Below are 17,523 nucleotides of genomic sequence, written 5' to 3' on the forward strand. Positions count from 1 at the left end.
GTCATTTCTTTTTTTAATTCATTTCTCCTATTGCCAAAGCCAAGGTGAAGTTCATGTTTCGTGTTTAAAGCGGAAAGCAAATCTTGGCCAAGTGAAAATTGTTTAAACAGGACAGCAATTTGGAAATAATTAACCTATATGCCTGCACTAATTTTTAATGATGCTTACACTGGGCAATATACTTTTCGTGCAAATGCGAAAAAAATTCGTTCATTTCGTGTTTAGTCTTTCGGGAACATTCATCGTCGGTTTGATATACCGGCCTTTTGTGCATATCCCGACAGAATATCTTTTTCTTGCGGAAATCTCTTTTTCGTTTTTCTACAAAGGCGAGAGACAGCTGCGAGAAAATAAAAGAAATTTTTACCAATGAAGGCCAAGAGCTTGTGGCCGGAATTCTGTTCTTTGGATAATGAGGAATAACAAAACAAAAACAATACGTGCACGGAAAGTTCGAAAATGTAGGAGAAACGCAAAAAGCTGAAAGTCCAAAACCTGCAAAATTCAAAGTGAAATCAACGTGATCAATAACTGTATCTATAAATTCTTAGTGTTTCTTGCTGCAGACTACCAGAAAAATCAGCAGCTTGGCGCGAGCTGCTCGTCCCAAGCCACCTCGCCGCAACCTTTTTTCTTTTATTTCTCCTTTTCCGGAAACACTACAGGCTATTGCGAAATAACCACAAGCAAACATCAGGTGTCCATTAAAATCGCTTTGCGGGATCTTTGGTTTACAACATTACAAAGTGAGAGACATCTATGCAAAAAGAAAATGCATGCAAAGGTGTCGCAATGGAAGTTTCATTTGCGGCTGTTAGAAAAGTTTTGAACTTGATAAAAAACTCGAAACCTCTGGAACGTTCGCAAAAACAACAACAACAACAACAAAGAAATCTGAGGCTAATTATTACACAATATCAACTTATTTCATTTTCAAGCTGAAAATATAACATACATTCTCAAAAAGATCGGTAAAATGAATAAATAATTTCTATGAACTGACACCACAATCTGTAAGAGAATTTATATTTTGACCTAGAAACTAAACAAAGCACAAATCTACATGAAACTGATGGTATTTCTAAAGATGTTCTCTTGCTTTTAACTGCTGGATTTATTTGTTTCCACAAATCTCAACCTTTTTTGTAATGGGAGAGTAAATTCTGTTGGTGATGTGTCTGTGAAAAGCTTAAAAGTTGAGTACGGCTCTGTTTCATGTTCATCCTGTGAACTTGAAGTTCCTAAATGTTTCAGTGTTACATACAGGAAAAATCAATTCATTCCCGGGCTCCGGTGTCCTTCGATTTTTCTGAAAATTCTTCTTTTCCCACTTTTCTTCTCTTAGCATTAACAACTTCCAGTTTGGATTCAAAACTTTCATGCATAGCTCTCTTCATAAGCGGTTTGTGTGCTTTTGTCATGACTTGAAAGGGAACCAATGAAATCAACTGATAAAACTGATGCTGCCTAATGTCACGCCATGGGACAATCTTGTCTTCCTTGTCACTGTCACACAACAATACCTTATCACTTTTATCGACATCTGTCATCACAGCTGCGTCATCTAACCTGCCAATCAAGCTTGTAAGCACTGCAGCTTTAATGGCATGAGTCGTCCAATGTGTTTGAAAATCTTTCAACAAAGCTTCCAAAATGCCAGGTTCATGTTTCCATAGCAACTTTTCATAATGACAATCATACAGCACAAGGGGTATTTCTGACGCCATATTATACTGTGGCCGTCTTGGACACTGTGTTATATCAAGCATCCAGTCAATAACTTCTGATTTTTCTAGATTCTGGCCAATCATAAGAAGCACAGCAACCATGCAACGCACTTGATGCCACAGAAATGCTGATCCACAAATTGTCAGTTCACACATTTCATATCCATTGCAGCCTTGCGAGTCATTCTTGTGGACCGTGAATGAGAGGAGCTCTCTCTCAAAAGCTACAACCCCATTTGCAACATCCATTTTACAGAAATTTCTGAAGTCGTGTTTTCCCACAAATTTCTGTGCTGCATGACTCATGACATCTACATCAACATTTGCTGCAGGAAAGAAGTACTTGTAAGTCCTGTGCAGACAGCTGAATCTTGCATCAAACTCTTGATCCACTGGTGTCCAGGCAATAATTCTGATTTCTGGTGGAAGCAGCTTGTTTAGGACTTGAGCATAAGGAATTTCTGACATTTCTTTGGCTTTTTCTGTCAATTAAAAATTCATTATAAAAAAAATATAATTGATCTTTAATCTTTTAGTAGGTAGAAGATGTTTACTTACTATGAAGTCCCAAAGAAGAAGTTCCAATAATCAGAACACATGTAATTGCAACACAGCCAAACAATGAAACTATATAAGTAATAACTGACTTTTAGTTAACTATTTTGGTTAAGTTGCCTACGTACAACTGTACAGGCAGAATGTCTCTAATGTATAAAATACATCAGAGACCATTGCAGTTACTGGTAAGCAGTTGCAAAACGAAAGCCTTTTTGCAACTGCTTAAGTTGCACTGACATGTATGAAATTTTTAACCCAAAGTTCAACTATATAGATTGTTTATATATTCACTTCTATATTAAAAGGTTGTCCAACATATTGTAGCCATAAATGGGTATTTCAAGGTGATCTCTCTTGACAAATGCCTTTCCTTTATGCTATTATTTCACGGAGATTATTTCATGCTAATAAAGTATCTATCTATCTATCTTCTGGAGGGCAATCTTTCTTAAAACAGCTACATTCCAACCATTGCCCGCTCAAGATGTCAGACTGGCCTCTTGTGTTAGTCACTTTGAATGCTGTTCTTTTGGAACCAATCTTCTTAAAAATGTGAAACTCTTCTCCCACATCAACACTAAAATGACATTCTTGATATCCTTTTACTGACAGTACATGTACATGTAATTTCGATTCATGCAGTCTCCTCCTGGATCTCCTGAATATCGCTTTGGGTTCTTAACGCTTTCAACATTTCTTTTTCAGAATCACTGAAAGCTAGCAGGACTTTGACCTTCCCCTGAACACATGGTTATTATGCAGATTTGACAATCGTCCTATCGAATCCCTAGCAAAGGATTGGGGGGACCGTGCACCATACAAAATATCCCAAAAATATACACTAGTTTGATAATATTACAGTGCGACTACTCGAACCGGGGCACCCTGAACATTTTTAACCAATCACAGTGTTAATTGAAAACAAAGGATAGGGACATTTTTTTGTAACGGACCAATAACGATTTAGAACGTAAACAAAACTGTCCACAACGTTACAAACAGATGCGGACCTCTCAGGAAACTTGCCTTCTATTTGATTGGTTACTTTCGAACCTTAGTTTTCCAAAGGTCATGGAGTTCTCGCGATTACATGTAAAAAGTTTACGAATCAAACCATGAATCGTGAAATTTTGTTCACGGCCAGGACTCCCAGGAGGTGTGAATTGAAGATTCCACGCTGTGTTTACCCTTGCTTACAAAAAAATTCACTCCTGGGGTGAAAATGAAGACCGTAATGCCGTAACTATTTTTTATTTCACTCTGTCTGTTGCCGTAAAATTGATGCAAGTCGCCATGTGAAATGTAAACATTTTACGTCAAATTATGTTGCATGTTCACTTACTTATTTTCTGTTAGCTACTGTTATAACTTTGAAGTAAATTGCTTTTCGTAAAAGAGAAATTTGTTCCGTATCTTCAATGAGTCTTCAATCTTTCTGTGGTTTTATAAAATTTCAACAGACTGAAAACTCATTTCAAGCAGCGATAGCAAAATTGTCCCTATATATAAGGTCAATTGTCGCTCCGGCGGCATCCCAAATCTTTCTTGTCTTGTCTTTCGTCAAAAACAAAAGATAATCACAACAAACACGAGCATATAATAAGAGTGAACTGACTTTTCAAACATGAAGATCTCAAACGTTTCTATTCATGTCTGCTCACAACATGCAATGCCATCCCGTTTACGCGCGTGAATAAAAAGTCAAAAGCGTTCCTCATTATTCTTTACTGTACTATCACCAAAGAAGAGCGATTTAATTTTATCAAAATTCCTCTGAAGAATTTTTTAGCCCGTGAATGTAGACTTTCGATCACGGTTTTGATCAAATAATAAAACGAGCGCTGAAATTCGGAACACTCGGTGAAAATTTAGGATTGAAAGTAACCAATCAAATAGAAGGCAAGTTTCCTGAGAGGTCCGCATCTGTTTGTAACGTTGTGGACAGTTCAAATTTTGTAGGTAATCTTTTGTTTACGTTCTAAATCGTTATTGGTCCGTTGCAAAAAAATGTCCCTATCCTTTGTTTTCAATTAGCACTGTGATTGGTTAAAAATGTTCAGGGTTCCCCGGTTCGAGTAGTCGCACTGTAAGCCCGACGTGTCCAATCGATGAAATTCGATAATCGATAAAATTGATTATAATCTAAAATCTCTGTTAACAGACAGGAGTTTACAACTCAAATGCCTTTCCTCTGTCGCCGATATTTTTTCTCAAGGGAAAAAGATTCCCGTCTTTACTGTAAATGGGCACTCATGGTAGCCCTTTAAATTAGCCTCTATTATTAATGCTCATTACGTGGGTCGTATGACTCCGGGTCTTCGGCAAGACTGATAAAGCGGACGGATGCGTAACGTAAAACGTATCTGCTTACACATGGGGCTCATATAATTACAAATTGTTGTAAGAATTCATAAATTGTTCATTTATAAAAACTGATAACAATCAATACACTTAAAAGGACTTGAATTGTGAGTATCGATTTTCATCGATTAATGGAACCAATTGATATTAATCGATTGATTTTTATTACATGTATATTGATTACCGTAGTTATTCGGTTATAAGGCGCACGTTTTTTTCGAGAAAAATCAGTTTTTCTGTGGAAAGTTCATGCCAAAATTGGGGTGCGTCTTATAGCCGAGTATTTTCGCCCAACAAAATCTTATGACCGCCATTTTACCGGAACTTACAGTTAAAACAAGAGAAATGAAAACACTTAATGTTGTTTATTGACTTTTACAGTATTAAAGATATAAGAAACATTAAGTTTTAACGAAAGGAGGACGTTTCACCGGCATGCTTTGCGCGCCTAGTCAAAGCATATTATCAAAGCGTCTAACACGTGACCTTCTCATTTGCCGCATTTGCGAGTGGAGAGTTCTTCTACGCGATGGAAATTGTCGATGGAAATTGCGCTCCTTTTTCGACAGCAGACTTGCTCTATGTCCATTGTATCGATTCAACCGTTAGATTTGAATATTCCTTTAGTGGAGTAGCTTCACTAAACTTAATAACTGTGCTTGGACACGTGAGTTTCCCGTCCGATCTTCGCTCAAGACGGCTTGTGTTGTTTCTTGACACGAAGGAAATCAGGGATTGCCTAGAAAACAAGAAATCCCCGATTGTTTGTAGAGTGAAAGCAAGTTGTTTCTTTGAGGTAAGTCAAGTTCCCGTTGTCTTGTTCAAGGTTTTCTCGTTTGCAGAGTCAAAAATGCGGTAAATGTCGCGATGTGTTCGTGACCCAGCTGAGTTCGAAATTTAGCTTCTTTAACTTTCCTTCGTAGTAGCTCAAGTTTTCAACACGCCAAATGTCTTCTTAATGTTTATTAAACATCCCTGTATCTGAAATATGTAGGCTACAGCCTGTAATGACTTGTCCAAGGTTTTGCAAGGTTTCTAATCGAAGCATTTCTTCGGTGAAAATGTGGAAAAAGTTTGTCTTTTGACCAGTCTGTCATACTGTGTATTTGATTTCTTTTGTTAATTTTACTACACTGCATTTGTAATACAACTCATTTATCCATGCATGTGTACATTTTCATCTAACAATTTTTCCTGTCTTTGTTTACAGATGGATGATGGAAAAGTGGTCGTTCTTATCAGTAGGATAGAAGTTCTTCCAAATCACAGTTTAGTCTCTGCCCCATTAGCTCCAAGGAGTGATTATGAAGAAAATCAGTATCCTGAAATGCCATGGTTGGACCCAGAAACAGTTGAATGCAATTGCAGTAGGTTCCCTGAGCTGAAGAATGTAATTGTAACAAAAGAAAATACCACCAAAGACACTGTTAATGTGGCCAAGGAAGAAGAGTTACCTGTTCATGTGGCTGTGGCAAATGATGATGATGATGATGAAGAAGATGATGATGTCTTGGACTTGGAAGTGACATTATATACTGAATATGTCAAGTTAAAGGGGTGCACTTACCATGAGCATTTCCAAGCAGCGCTCAAGTCGTGCAAGTTAAAGCAGCAAGCCGGAGAAGACATTCCTTTAAGGCTATATTATGAGCCAACGAATGTTGCCGACGAAAATGCAGTTGTTGCACAAGTGCAATTTAATAATCGGGAATGGAAATCCATTGGCTACATACCAGGAAAGAAAGTGCAGAAAATTCTTGATGCCCTTTTAGCTGATCAAGTGAAAATTGTGAAATTCAAGAAAATCGAGTATTCGTTCATTTGGTCAATTAACCAATTTAAATACATAGCAACTCTGGTAGTTACCAAACAGGGGCGCTGGCCCAGGGACAATGACACTTACAGCTACAATGATTAACAACTTTGTTCTTGCATCTGCATGTTAAGCACATGCCATCTTTGAGGGGTTGTGCTAAATCTTGTGATCTCAAAATTGTAATTTAGATATAAAATATTGTTGCCTTAATTTTTAGTGAATGAACTGCTTGTTAAATATTGGTTGCTTTTTGGTGGTCAACCTAGCTTATTTTTCAATAATGTAACTGCACTTCTTCAGACCACTTTTAAGTTATTTTTTTATGATGTCTTTTCCACAAATATCCATACACCTCCCAGGGAAGGTTTTTTTGGTTTAAAATTTCCCACCCCTCCTGAGCTGGGTTGTTCGAAAGCCGATTTACAATAACCCTGGAATAAAAGTTAATTTAGAGTTTGTTTTCTCTTATACAAAATATTTGTGGCTTTTGAGACCCCCACCCCTTCATGAATTTATATTGACCTTCCACTGGGTGAGTATGGATACAAATGTATTTCATAACTGTACAATAACATTTGTCCAATCATTTGTTTGTTTGTGACACACGGGAATCAAAACCTGGTTCAGTTTTGTTCTCAAGTTGATACATGCCAATGAAAATTTACAGTAAATTCCATTATTTTATATCCATGTAAAAAAGTACTTCAAATATAATTGAGGGTACAAAGTAAAAAGGTAGTTAAAAGTTGAGTTGACAAGGGGATGGGGCAATCACATTAATAATCACTACATAAAATGCAGTTTCGAAATTGAATGACATTAAAAAAAAATTCATTGACATGATGAGTCTTTATTTTTGCTTATTTACATCATTTGATATACACTGGGACTGTTCCAAGCCTTATTCTATTCTAATACAAGACAACATGAACTACGAAACTTTTGATTGTTGATAATATCTACCTTTTGTATGATATAAATATAAAATTGCTGAATAAAGTTAGATTCGAATCACTGCACATCTTTCAATTAAATCAACAAATTCTTCAAAGTAAAATCAGTTAAGGCAGTGGGCTCACCAATCTTAATTTCACTGGCAAATTATAAAAAACAGCTATCACAGTCTTGATATTTTTCTTTCAAAAATTTCTCAATGCAGTGCAAGCACATTTTTTCTATCTCTAAATAATTAAGGCTTATTATCGTTGTCATGCTAACCTTGCTTTCAAATTGGAAGTGGTTTTGCAATTATTTTGAAAATTTCACAAACTAGTACCCTTGAAAATACAAGGAAAGTAAGAATAAGGTACAACAAAACTTCACGGGTGGAGCCGCATGTGATGAGGTACAGGGGGCGGTCCCAACACAGGCCTATGAAGCCGCTGCCTAAGTGAGCCTTTGTGTCGAGCAGCAAGAAATGACCTCCCTGTGTTAAGATTGGACCCATCTTCTCTCTGGTTGATTCTTAAACGGTGGAGGCGAAGGGGGTGGTGGGCTGCATCCACATCATCATCAATCTCTGGGCAGTCATCGAATGATGGATAGTCATCTTCACCTCTAAACCTCTCATTTAGAGTGAAGAAGTAGAATGGAAGAGTGTTATCCATTCTTTTGCAGAATTCCCTGAAACAAAATAAAATATTCTTTTGTATAGCTAGGACTTAAAAAAGCTTTTGTTTACTCCACTGGAATCAAACCTGCACTGAGATTTTAGCCAAACTTTGGCTATTGATTGCTTGTTGGGGGGGGGGGGGGGGGCACATGCTTGTTAAGAAGCAGCACGTTTATACCCAATAAATGCTCATAATATCACCATGATAATAGTCACGATCGCTTGGAAAATTCATTTTGATGCATGCATGCTATTCTTGTGTGAAACTACATGTATGTCCAGTAGAGATGCACAATACAATTCTGGGCAATGCATGACCTTATGCTTAGTTTACAAACTTGTTTCCTGTATTAAAGAAAAATTGCTATGTTTAGAAAATTGAAAGCACCAGTACCTTAACCTATTCCCAAACACCTTTGCCCAGTAACCTTAAATCTTAAGCTTATTACATGTTTTGTACTAGATCAGAACACAGACACTGTTGTTGATTAAAGAGATTCATGACAGTTTCTTCATGTATCATACCTGACAAGTTTGGGCCATTTCTCTTTGAACTGTTTTAGAGAGAAAACAAGTCCAAGGTAACGGTGAGCAATGCTGAAAAACGTCTCCAGGTCATCTGTCCCACCAGCCCTGGGATGCTCAGCATAGCCAATCTCATGGTTTTGTCTTCTTCTGTGCTCCTGGCTCTCAATGTTGGTGGTCATTTCTACCAGTGTTTCTCTTGAGAAGCCCCGAATGCAATCAACTGGCCTTGAAAAATAAGGATTTATAAAATTAAACCCTGTTTGTTAAAAGTTTGATTAATAAAATTCATAACTAATTTGAAGTGGATAGGTGCTTAATAATTTTAATAATAAATTTGGTATTTCTCATTTCTGTTAAGCCACCTTTTTTGTACTTGCACTGATGACTACATGATGTACAGCACAATTGTTTTGGTATACGAAGCTGGCAAAAGACAATATATATTCTAGTTAAAACTCGGAGGGTTGTTTTATCATAATTCATAGTTAAACTCATCGACAATAGATGAGCTTGGGCGTTGGAGCCTCAAGGTTGGTGGAGCCCGGCAATGCACAGCAAGGAAGGAGGTATCCATGGTAACCCTAAACGGCCACCACCCAACCTAGGCACCGTCACACTGAAGGACTCAGTGGAATACTTACCGACCTACCACGAGGCTCTAAGACCTACCCGAGGGAGGGTGGTAAAATTTTGTATTGTTTTAAGTATTTATTGTTGTTACCATTTAACTAGTTATTAATAATCTTGCATTGTGTTAACCTGTTGATGTCAATGGTCCGGAAGTCGTATGTGTCAACATGCCAAGGCATCCACTCATCCAACACATAGTTGAGCATCTGGTAATTGTATTTGCAGCGCTGCAACTGTGTTAGACCTCTACCATCAGTAGCCTCGTGCCACTGCGTCAATAACTCAACATGTCGAGCCTCTCGGTGATGACCACTGCGACGGAGTGATGATACGACATGGGAGGATATGAGTCGCTCAGCATCAACAAGGGACTGCTTTCTCTTTCCAATAAGAGCTGCATGGGTTAGGCCGCTGAGAGAATCCATCACCACCTCGTCAAAGGCCTCGAAATTCAGAGAAGGGTCTTTACCCTGTCTAATACTGCCAGCTGCACGTCTGAATAGGTGGTTGTGGTCGCCACGGTCATGTCTCTCCTCGCGAGTCACAGGATCAACTTCAGGGATGTAAAGGTACATCGAGAAGTCCACTCCCCTTTCTTTCCAATAGTCAACAGTTGCCCTGAATTTGCAAGTAGCAACAATTGACCGTAGCTTATCCAAGAGAGACTCTGGGGTGTCACGTCTGAAAGTATATGGACTGTAGCCAGCAGGAACAAGACTGCCACGTACAAAAGTAACTGCATCCTCCAATGACATTCCATTGGCACCATTCCTTAGCTCATGAAGCTGTGCAATCAACTCATCTGGTACATCAGGATCTGGTGATCGTACTATAGGTCTTCCATCTGGATCAACTAATTGAAAATGAGAAATATTAACAACTTTAAGGATGAAAATTCATAGACAAAAATATTTCCTGTTCAAAGGAAAAATTGACCAACCTATATTTTTGCCTTTATTGTTATGGATACATTTGCAAGCGAAGTGACTTTTGTTGGTCTGCTTGCTATGTTATACTTTATGCTCACATCTTAAGCAGACATCCTCCTGGCCCTCTCCCCTCACCTTTTAAAACCAAGGTGTATAATAAGTCATTCAAGTGCAGCAGAATTTGGTTAATATCCACATAATTGAACATGTAGATTAGTCACTCACCACCAACTTGCTCAAGCTTATCAAGGAGGGTTTTTCTGCTGCACCTGCTCACACTCTCCTTCGCATCATGAATTAACTGCCACAGATGTAAGGGCCGTGTCTCGCCTTGAGACCTCAAAGAGCAGAACTCCCCATCAGTAACAGTGCCTGTCAAAATGAAGAATATTCAATTCAATATATATAAGTCATTACATAAAAATGACTAGCTTGTCACTATTAGTCCCAGGGGGGGTACTCCGGGATCCAAGTGACGGGGATGTGCGAAGGATTTTTTTGGGGTCGAAATTTTCGATTCCGGGATTTTTTTGGGTAGGAGAATTTGGCAGGTATTTTTTTGGGTGACTTGATTTAAATAGGGGATTTTTTTGGGTATTAAAATCAAACTAAAGTGCCTTGGCGCTGCCTTAGCAAATTTGGGGGTAATTTGACTAGGGATTTTTTTGGGTGTTGTTTTTTGTCCAGGGATTTTTTTGGGTAATGTCGGGAGACTTTGGGATTTTTTTGGGTCCTGAGTTTTGCCTCCATTCGATCATCCCCGTCACTTTGATCCCGGAGAACCCCCCCTGGGCTATTAGTATGTTATGCAAAACACATCACTACATAGGCAACTGAGAGGTGCTGGAAACCCTGAAAAAGTGCAGGGAAAGGGGGTATTCATTTGATGGACATCCTGGGGCATTTTTATGTTGCTAAATAGATTTAAGTTCTAGGCCTAATGAGCTGGTTGGGTTGAAAAGATGAAACCTCTTTTTTTAAATAACTCAAAAAACTGTCTATTATCATGAAATATTTTTTTTACATTGTATATCCATATTTTTGTACAGCATGTTTTCAACTCATACGATAGGAAAATTACCAATGGCTCACCTGTGACACACAAATTCCTCTTTGTCATCTCCTCTTTAAGATCCTTTGTCAAATCTCTGATGAACTGATCCTTAAGAGTTCTGCATGGCACAAATCTAACTGGTAATGCATATGGCTTCCTCGATCTCTTCTCATCCGACAACATCAGCACCAGGACATGTGTTGCTGCTATTCGTTTCTTTTTGAAGAGGTTCCTTAAGTACATGAAACTCTGGGATGCCAGGTCATGGATTTCAGGCAACACATATTCAGCTCTGTTAGCATCAGCAATACTGGCAAGCGCGTCTTCCAGTTTATGATGGAGGTCTTGACTCTGCTGCAGCAAGATCTGGAACTCAATGACCTCCCAGTTGGCTTCCTTCAAAGTTGCCTCAGGACAATTTGCCTGCCTACTTTTCTTCTCAAAGTGGTCTGATGCCTCTTGAAAGCCTTTATCCAGAAAGGAAATGTCTCCTGTTAAGGCATCAAGTACTCTTGGTAGGACCTCCTTTACAACAGCCACATCTCTTAATTTCAGCTTATGCATATCTTCCATCCTATCCTCGTATTCATCTCTCAGTTCCTGAAGCTTTCCATTTCCAAGGTCTTCATCTCCATTCCATACTTTTCTCTCCCAGGATTCCATCATACACGTTTTGACATCCGTGGCATCAATCTTGATCCAAAACCTCCCGTCGGGGTTGGATGACTTTAGCTGGTCAAGTGCTGCAACCTACATGTAAGGGAATAATGTTTGTGATTTGTACATGTATAATCTAGCAGTATGGCAATAACATGCTTTATTATCCAACTCTGCTTTGAAGACTACCAAGAACTGGCAAAATCAATGCAAATATCCCAGCAGATATGCACTTGTCTCACCCTCCCTCCCCCTCTCCCACCTTCGACTGTGTGAAACATTACATGTAAAAACATGACAAGTCAGCATTTCAGGGAAATAATTCACTGCCCAAAAATCTCTTAACAGACATTGAAGTCCCTATTAAAATTATTTTGTCTTCAGGCTACCTTAGACCTTCAGGCTACCTTAAATACCTGCATGACTTGTATACAAATGCAGCAATGCTACTGTTCCTGTACATTGATAGGCAAATATGCATATTATATTTTTTTACCTGTAGGAGGGGGTCCATTGTAAATGGTGAATCACTGTCTTGTCTCCATTGTGTTGTTCTGCTTACACTGGCAACATTTACCCTGGCCTGAAATCAAATCAAATTATGGCTTGTCATACAGGCTTTCAGTTCAGTGTATACATGTATCTATCAAGTTAAATATTTGGTGTTCTTCCTGAAAAATCAGGGTGTTTATTAGGCATCAGAGATCAAAGAATTCTCCCGCTACTACATAGAATATTATTCTCTGGCTAAATTTCAAAGCCCTGTGCCTATTTTTTATTAAGATGTGGAACCTTCAGAAATCATTCTCCAGTTAAATAACAATATTCTCCTGCCATTATAATTCTTAATGAAAACCCTGAAATGTCAATAGTATTATTTTCAAGTTCTAATAATACACATAAAACTGTTGCAGAATGAAAGTTAATAAGGAAAGAGTTGTTTTTAATATATTGGGTTTATTTTTAAGTTATTACAGGCATGGAACTACTTGTACCTTTTCTGGCTTGCAAACATCCTCCTTTTTAAGACCACTCCACATTGGTCCTGCAAACAGTCTTTTAAACCTGTCAGGAAACTCGGCACTCATGGTTTCAAGCCACAACTTGTAGTCCTCAGGCTGTTTGATCTACAAAATATTGACACAAAAAATTCCAAATCAGTGAAAGATCACTTTGGTACCAATGAGAAGAACACCATGAATAGCAACATCTGTTACTTAAAACAAATTTTTATGACCTTATTGATGTACATGTTGCGGTTTAAATATATCTTTGGTTTAAAATATTTCAAGCCAGCTTGATTTTTATTTCCCTGTGTTTCAGATTATGGTAACAAATATGACACAATGGAAAATAAAATTCAAACCAGTCTGAAAATTTTACACCAAAGATAAAATTTAAACCCCAACATACACAACGAGAGAAACATTATTAAGAGAAATTCAGAGAAATGTATAAAAAGTAGAAAAAAAATCGTAAAAATTATTGTTCTTTAATGTTGTTTGAGGTTTCTGATACCAGTACCTCTTTTAACCACCTGCTTTCACCCTCTCCACATGGTGTAGAGTACAACCCTTTGAATAACCATTTTATTGAAAATGCAGCGAAATCAGAAATAACTCAAATATATTTACCTGGTTAACATTGGTACAACTGAAGAATTCAATTTGATACTCGATGAGTCCAAATGGCATTCTATGAATATCCAGCTTTGGTTTTCCCTCAGGGCCCCAAATGCACCGACTCCATTTTGCTATCAAATTTGGCTTCCCACTGTCTTGAAGTAATTTCATCCCCTTTAGGGAATTACTTACAAACTGTAATGGATTGCTTTTAATTCCATTTTCCACAGCAGCATTGATAAACAGTTCATCAAGTACTTTTTCTTTTGTGTTTGAGGATAGCTTTCCTACTAGCTGGTTGATAAACTTTAATAGCAGGTTGTAGCTGCCCGATTTCAATCTGTCAGACAATATGTCATATATTTGATCTTCTTTGATGCGTGTTAAAGCCTTGACAGCCACAGCAACCAACTGTTTCCCAGAGAGGAAATCCAATTGTTTAAGTGTGTCCGGGTGTACATTCTCCAGTTCTTGATCGCTGTCGGGAAGCTTTGACACACCAAAATAGCCATCCACTGAAAGGCCATATTCCTCTTCTGCATCTTCAAGTGTGCTGAAATTCTTTCTTAAATAGTTCACCACCCGTTGTCTCACTGTGGACCCTTCAAATCAAAAATTATAGGCTAAATTAGTTTGCAACTAGATTGAATCCTTCAGACCAATACAAGTATAAATCATTTTGCACTGCAAAGTGTCAGGTGCCTAATACAAGATTATTAAAAGTGTCTGGTCATTGACAAGAAATCATGAAGGTCCTTTTTAAAACTTTTGAACAAAATGTTGTTACGTACTTATGCCTATAAAACAATAATAAGATTAAAAAACAAAGTTCTTTTTTTTCCCCACCATACAAACATAACGCTCATAATCATAATAATCGCTTAATAATCTAACACTATAAAGGTCTCTTTATAAATTGACATTTCAACATTAAAAGCATACAGGGATAATACAGGGATTACAAGTTATTCAGGCTAGACAGCACAAATATTTTTTACACAAATAATATTTATAAGCACACAACAAACATACAACAATAATCATTAATAACTATTTTTTCAATCTTGTATCTTAATAACAAAATAAAACAAACAATGTTAAGAAACTATATGTAACTAAAAAATTACCAGTTCTGAGATGACTTTGGCCAGTTGTGGTTTTAATATAATGTGCAGCCTCATTCCAGTAGGGATATGAAGGGCTCATACTTGGCCAGACTGCTGTCGAAGACGGTGACTTTCTGTCTTGATGGATGCAAACAAACTGCACCAAGGCTCTTTCCTCTGCTCTAGACCATGGTTTGCGTTGCTGTTTTGAGGCTTGTAAGGGTGACACGTTCGGTGACCTGACACCTTTCTTGCGGGTAACAAATCGACATCCATTCTAATATGAAAATAAAAGGAAAGATCATGTATAGAACTCGCTGGGGATTATTTATATTGTTTAACCTTCACATTTTCCACAAATAGAGCCAAAATTACTACCCCTAAAATTAACAGAAAAAACTTTTTCTCATAGTCAAGCGTACCTTTTGCGTAGGTGACGAAAACAGCCGCTTTCCTCCAATTCCTGATGAGGTCGTGAGCGGTGATCTTTGTGAACTACAGCCACTTTCGCTCGTTTTCTTCTGTAGTTTTTCAGCTTTCTTGGGAGTAGTTCCAGTCGGAATAAGCTTCCTTTTTTCGGAAGAATCCATTACTTCAAGCTCTCACAAAGGCTATTGACATAAATGTGCTTTATGAAATGCTGCACCGCCGATCTGAGAATCATTTCTTCATGCAAAGACTTAGGAAGCGACAACTGTTTCAAGTAATCATTCTGCGAGCAAGTGAAACGACCGATTTTGGCGCCTATTTCGAGCACAATTTCAAACCGCCGTAACTTTCTAAAACCTGGAGACCTTAGGCGACCTAAGCGTTTGAAGAACGTTTAATGATCTAACTTTGCATAAATGCGAGTTTTGTTTAAAAGTCTTAAGGGAAAACGGAACAATGGAGCAAAACGAAAGCCGACCAATCATTCCGAATGCAAAACAAAAGACCTAACGATCCATGTAATATATGTTTGTAAAACAATTACGAGCTCTCTTCCCAAACAAATACTTCTTTGTCGCGGCTAAAATAACGAACAAAGACTAAAGTTTTCAAAAATTGAAAAGGTATTGTACTAGCGGCTTTTTGAAGCGAGATTCTTACCTGTGAAAACGGACCAAAAATGGCGGGAGAGCTTCTTCGCGAACGCCATTTTGAACACAAAGTCGCATAATTGACTGAGCGCGCAAAGCATGCCGGTGAAACGTCCTCCTTTGTTTTAACGCAAAGTTTATTACATCGCGGATATAAAACGAGTTTAAGTAACATCTGTATATGCCAGCATTTTGTTGAAATTAGACAAAGAAAACCAAGCATACTCATTTGAAACAAACCTTTCTTAGCGTGGAAAGTGGAAAATGACTTTAGAAGACAAGGAAAACACCAAAAAAGCTTGAGAATCTTTGAAAAACACTCGATAAACAAAATTCGTTGCGATACGAAGCATGCTTGAGGACTTGGTAACCAAGCTACAAACTCATTGGTCACTGGTAACAACACATTTGCCAGGTTACTCAGCAGCTAAGTTCGAAGCATGAACGATGGAAAGATGTTTTTCTCAAGTGGATTTACGTCTTTTTTAGCAGGAAATGTTAGCTTTTTACTCGAAGATTGTGCCAAGGAGTATGAACAACATTCAAACAATTAAATTTTGTAAGAAAAACTGTCCTTAAATTGATCGCTACATCTTTTCAACTCTCCAACTCATGGTGCGTCTTATAACCGAGTGTTTTTGGAGAATTTTCAGTTGGTAAACTTAGCATAACAATGTTGCCAAGTTTGGGGTGCGTCTTATAACCGAGTGCGCCTTATAACCGAATAACTACGGTCTATTGATTGGTTTCCGATGATCGATTTTCATCGATTGGACACGTCAGGTATTAAGGCATTTTTTCATAACTTCGTTTTTATCAGAGTTAATATTTAAACATTAAATACTCAACATTCTATTAACATGAAAGTCAAACAAACAGGAGTATGGTAATCGAACGTTCGATTGAGTACGATTGTGGACCATTCGGTAATCAAACGTTTGATTTTGTTCGATTGACCAAATTTGATTGTGAGTTCTTTTATGTTCAATTACTGAACCCAATTGAATGATTGGTGTTCAATTGAGTTTGATTACCGAACCTTTGATTTGATATGCCAGAAATACATATAAGTCCAAAAGGCTCTCTATGGCTGTCTACATTTTAACATGCAGTACATACCAACTCTCTTTTGTACTTTCTCTTGGTCCCCACTCATGATTAGACCAAGACCTTCAGTCAGATTCGACCGTACATCAAGAGATACAACCTGTGAGAAGGCACTGACACCTTTGTCCGTCCTACCACACCTGGAATAGTTACAGTCAGCTCTGTTTTCTATCAGGCAAGCTTTAGACAGGGCTGCAAAGAAATGACCTTCAATTGTGTTCTCAGTGCTCTCTTGACTGGCAAAGCCGTGGAAGTCCCATCCGAGGTAAGCCATCTTCAGGGCTATGTGTCGTTTGTTATAGCGAGTAAAGTCAAATGGTCTCTGCTTCCTGGATTTTTCACCACGGTCTTTTGATGAATTGCTATCCACAGGAGCTTTGCCAACCGGATTGCAAGCATTCGTATCTGGTTGTTGTTCAGCGACTGAGCTGGTATCAAACTTCTTCACGAGTTCATTCTTCTCTCTAGTTAGCTCAACAATCCTTTGAACGAGATCCTCTTTGGAAAGAGATTGTAACTCTAGTTCTGATAGTTCATCAACTGCAACGTGGTCATCGGAATTCATCTTGAACTCGAAAACTTCGCTGAAGTGTGTGATTTTAGACGGACAAACTACGGTGCGTAAAACAACTATGCTACCTTGATATAAGACTAGTGTAAAACAACCTTTTCGCCAAGAAAACAGCAGAACTTGAGGCCTAAACGAGAAACGCGTTATACAACGCTTACTCTTACTT

General features: G+C 38.1%; 3 protein-coding genes and 1 long non-coding RNA gene across 6 annotated transcripts; 1 reads left to right on the forward strand and 3 right to left on the reverse strand.

The window, feature by feature from the left end:
- Positions 1 to 625: 625 nt before the first annotated feature.
- Positions 626 to 17,509, reverse strand: LOC144654535 (tRNA pseudouridine(38/39) synthase-like). Its single transcript, XM_078514694.1, has 2 exons — positions 16,799 to 17,509; positions 626 to 2,209 (listed from the first exon to the last, which is right to left on the reverse strand). The coding sequence occupies exons 1-2, from the start codon at positions 17,349 to 17,351 to the stop codon at positions 1,278 to 1,280; spliced, it is 1,485 nt and encodes a 494-aa protein (XP_078370820.1). The 5' UTR covers positions 17,352 to 17,509; the 3' UTR covers positions 626 to 1,277.
- LOC144655627 (uncharacterized) lies at positions 5,176 to 6,564 on the forward strand. Its single transcript, XM_078515907.1, has 2 exons — positions 5,176 to 5,442; positions 5,857 to 6,564. The coding sequence occupies exons 1-2, from the start codon at positions 5,176 to 5,178 to the stop codon at positions 6,562 to 6,564; spliced, it is 975 nt and encodes a 324-aa protein (XP_078372033.1).
- Positions 7,037 to 16,415, reverse strand: LOC144654531 (uncharacterized). 3 transcript variants are annotated; one of them, XM_078514683.1, is made up of 11 exons: positions 15,690 to 16,415; positions 15,023 to 15,211; positions 14,622 to 14,877; positions 13,507 to 14,096; positions 12,868 to 12,999; positions 12,369 to 12,455; positions 11,254 to 11,965; positions 10,387 to 10,533; positions 9,362 to 10,085; positions 8,600 to 8,827; positions 7,037 to 8,085 (listed from the first exon to the last, which is right to left on the reverse strand). In XM_078514683.1, exons 2-11 carry the CDS (start codon positions 15,188 to 15,190, stop codon positions 7,782 to 7,784), a joined length of 3,348 nt encoding a protein of 1,115 aa, XP_078370809.1. In that variant the 5' UTR covers positions 15,191 to 15,211; positions 15,690 to 16,415; the 3' UTR covers positions 7,037 to 7,781. The 3 variants fall into 3 exon arrangements, with proteins under 3 accessions (XP_078370809.1, XP_078370808.1, XP_078370810.1); XM_078514682.1 differs by having other exon boundaries at positions 15,023 to 16,415; XM_078514684.1 differs by lacking the exon at positions 12,369 to 12,455 and having other exon boundaries at positions 15,023 to 16,415.
- Positions 10,616 to 10,948, reverse strand: LOC144654543 (uncharacterized). Its single transcript, XR_013570928.1, has 2 exons — positions 10,816 to 10,948; positions 10,616 to 10,785 (listed from the first exon to the last, which is right to left on the reverse strand). It is a non-coding gene; the product is annotated as an uncharacterized LOC144654543 (long non-coding RNA).
- Positions 17,510 to 17,523: the final 14 nt, after the last annotated feature.

This window comes from Oculina patagonica, chromosome 5 (genome assembly GCF_052425735.1).
Source record: "Oculina patagonica isolate OP01 chromosome 5, crgOcupat, whole genome shotgun sequence".
NCBI classification, from domain to species: Eukaryota; Metazoa; Cnidaria; class Anthozoa; order Scleractinia; family Oculinidae; genus Oculina; species Oculina patagonica.

Excerpts from the sequence above, each read along its gene's own strand:
- LOC144654531 (XM_078514683.1), bottom strand. The coding sequence starts at position 15,190 with ATGGATTCTTCCGAAAAAAGGAAGCTTATTCCGACTGGAACTACTCCC. Across the intron at positions 14,878-15,022 it reads TTTCGTCACCTACGCAAAAG|AATGGATGTCGATTTGTTAC; the intron begins GTACGCTTGACT and ends TTTTCATATTAG. Across the intron at positions 8,828-9,361 it reads CGGACCATTGACATCAACAG|GCCAGTTGATTGCATTCGGG; the intron begins GTTAACACAATG and ends TTATTTTTCAAG.
- LOC144654535 (XM_078514694.1), bottom strand. The coding sequence starts at position 17,351 with ATGAATTCCGATGACCACGTTGCAGTTGATGAACTATCAGAACTAGAG. Across the intron at positions 2,210-16,798 it reads GAAAGTACAAAAGAGAGTTG|AAAAAGCCAAAGAAATGTCA; the intron begins GTATGTACTGCA and ends TTTAATTGACAG.
- LOC144655627 (XM_078515907.1), top strand. The coding sequence starts at position 5,176 with ATGGAAATTGTCGATGGAAATTGCGCTCCTTTTTCGACAGCAGACTTG. Across the intron at positions 5,443-5,856 it reads AAGCAAGTTGTTTCTTTGAG|ATGGATGATGGAAAAGTGGT; the intron begins GTAAGTCAAGTT and ends CTTTGTTTACAG.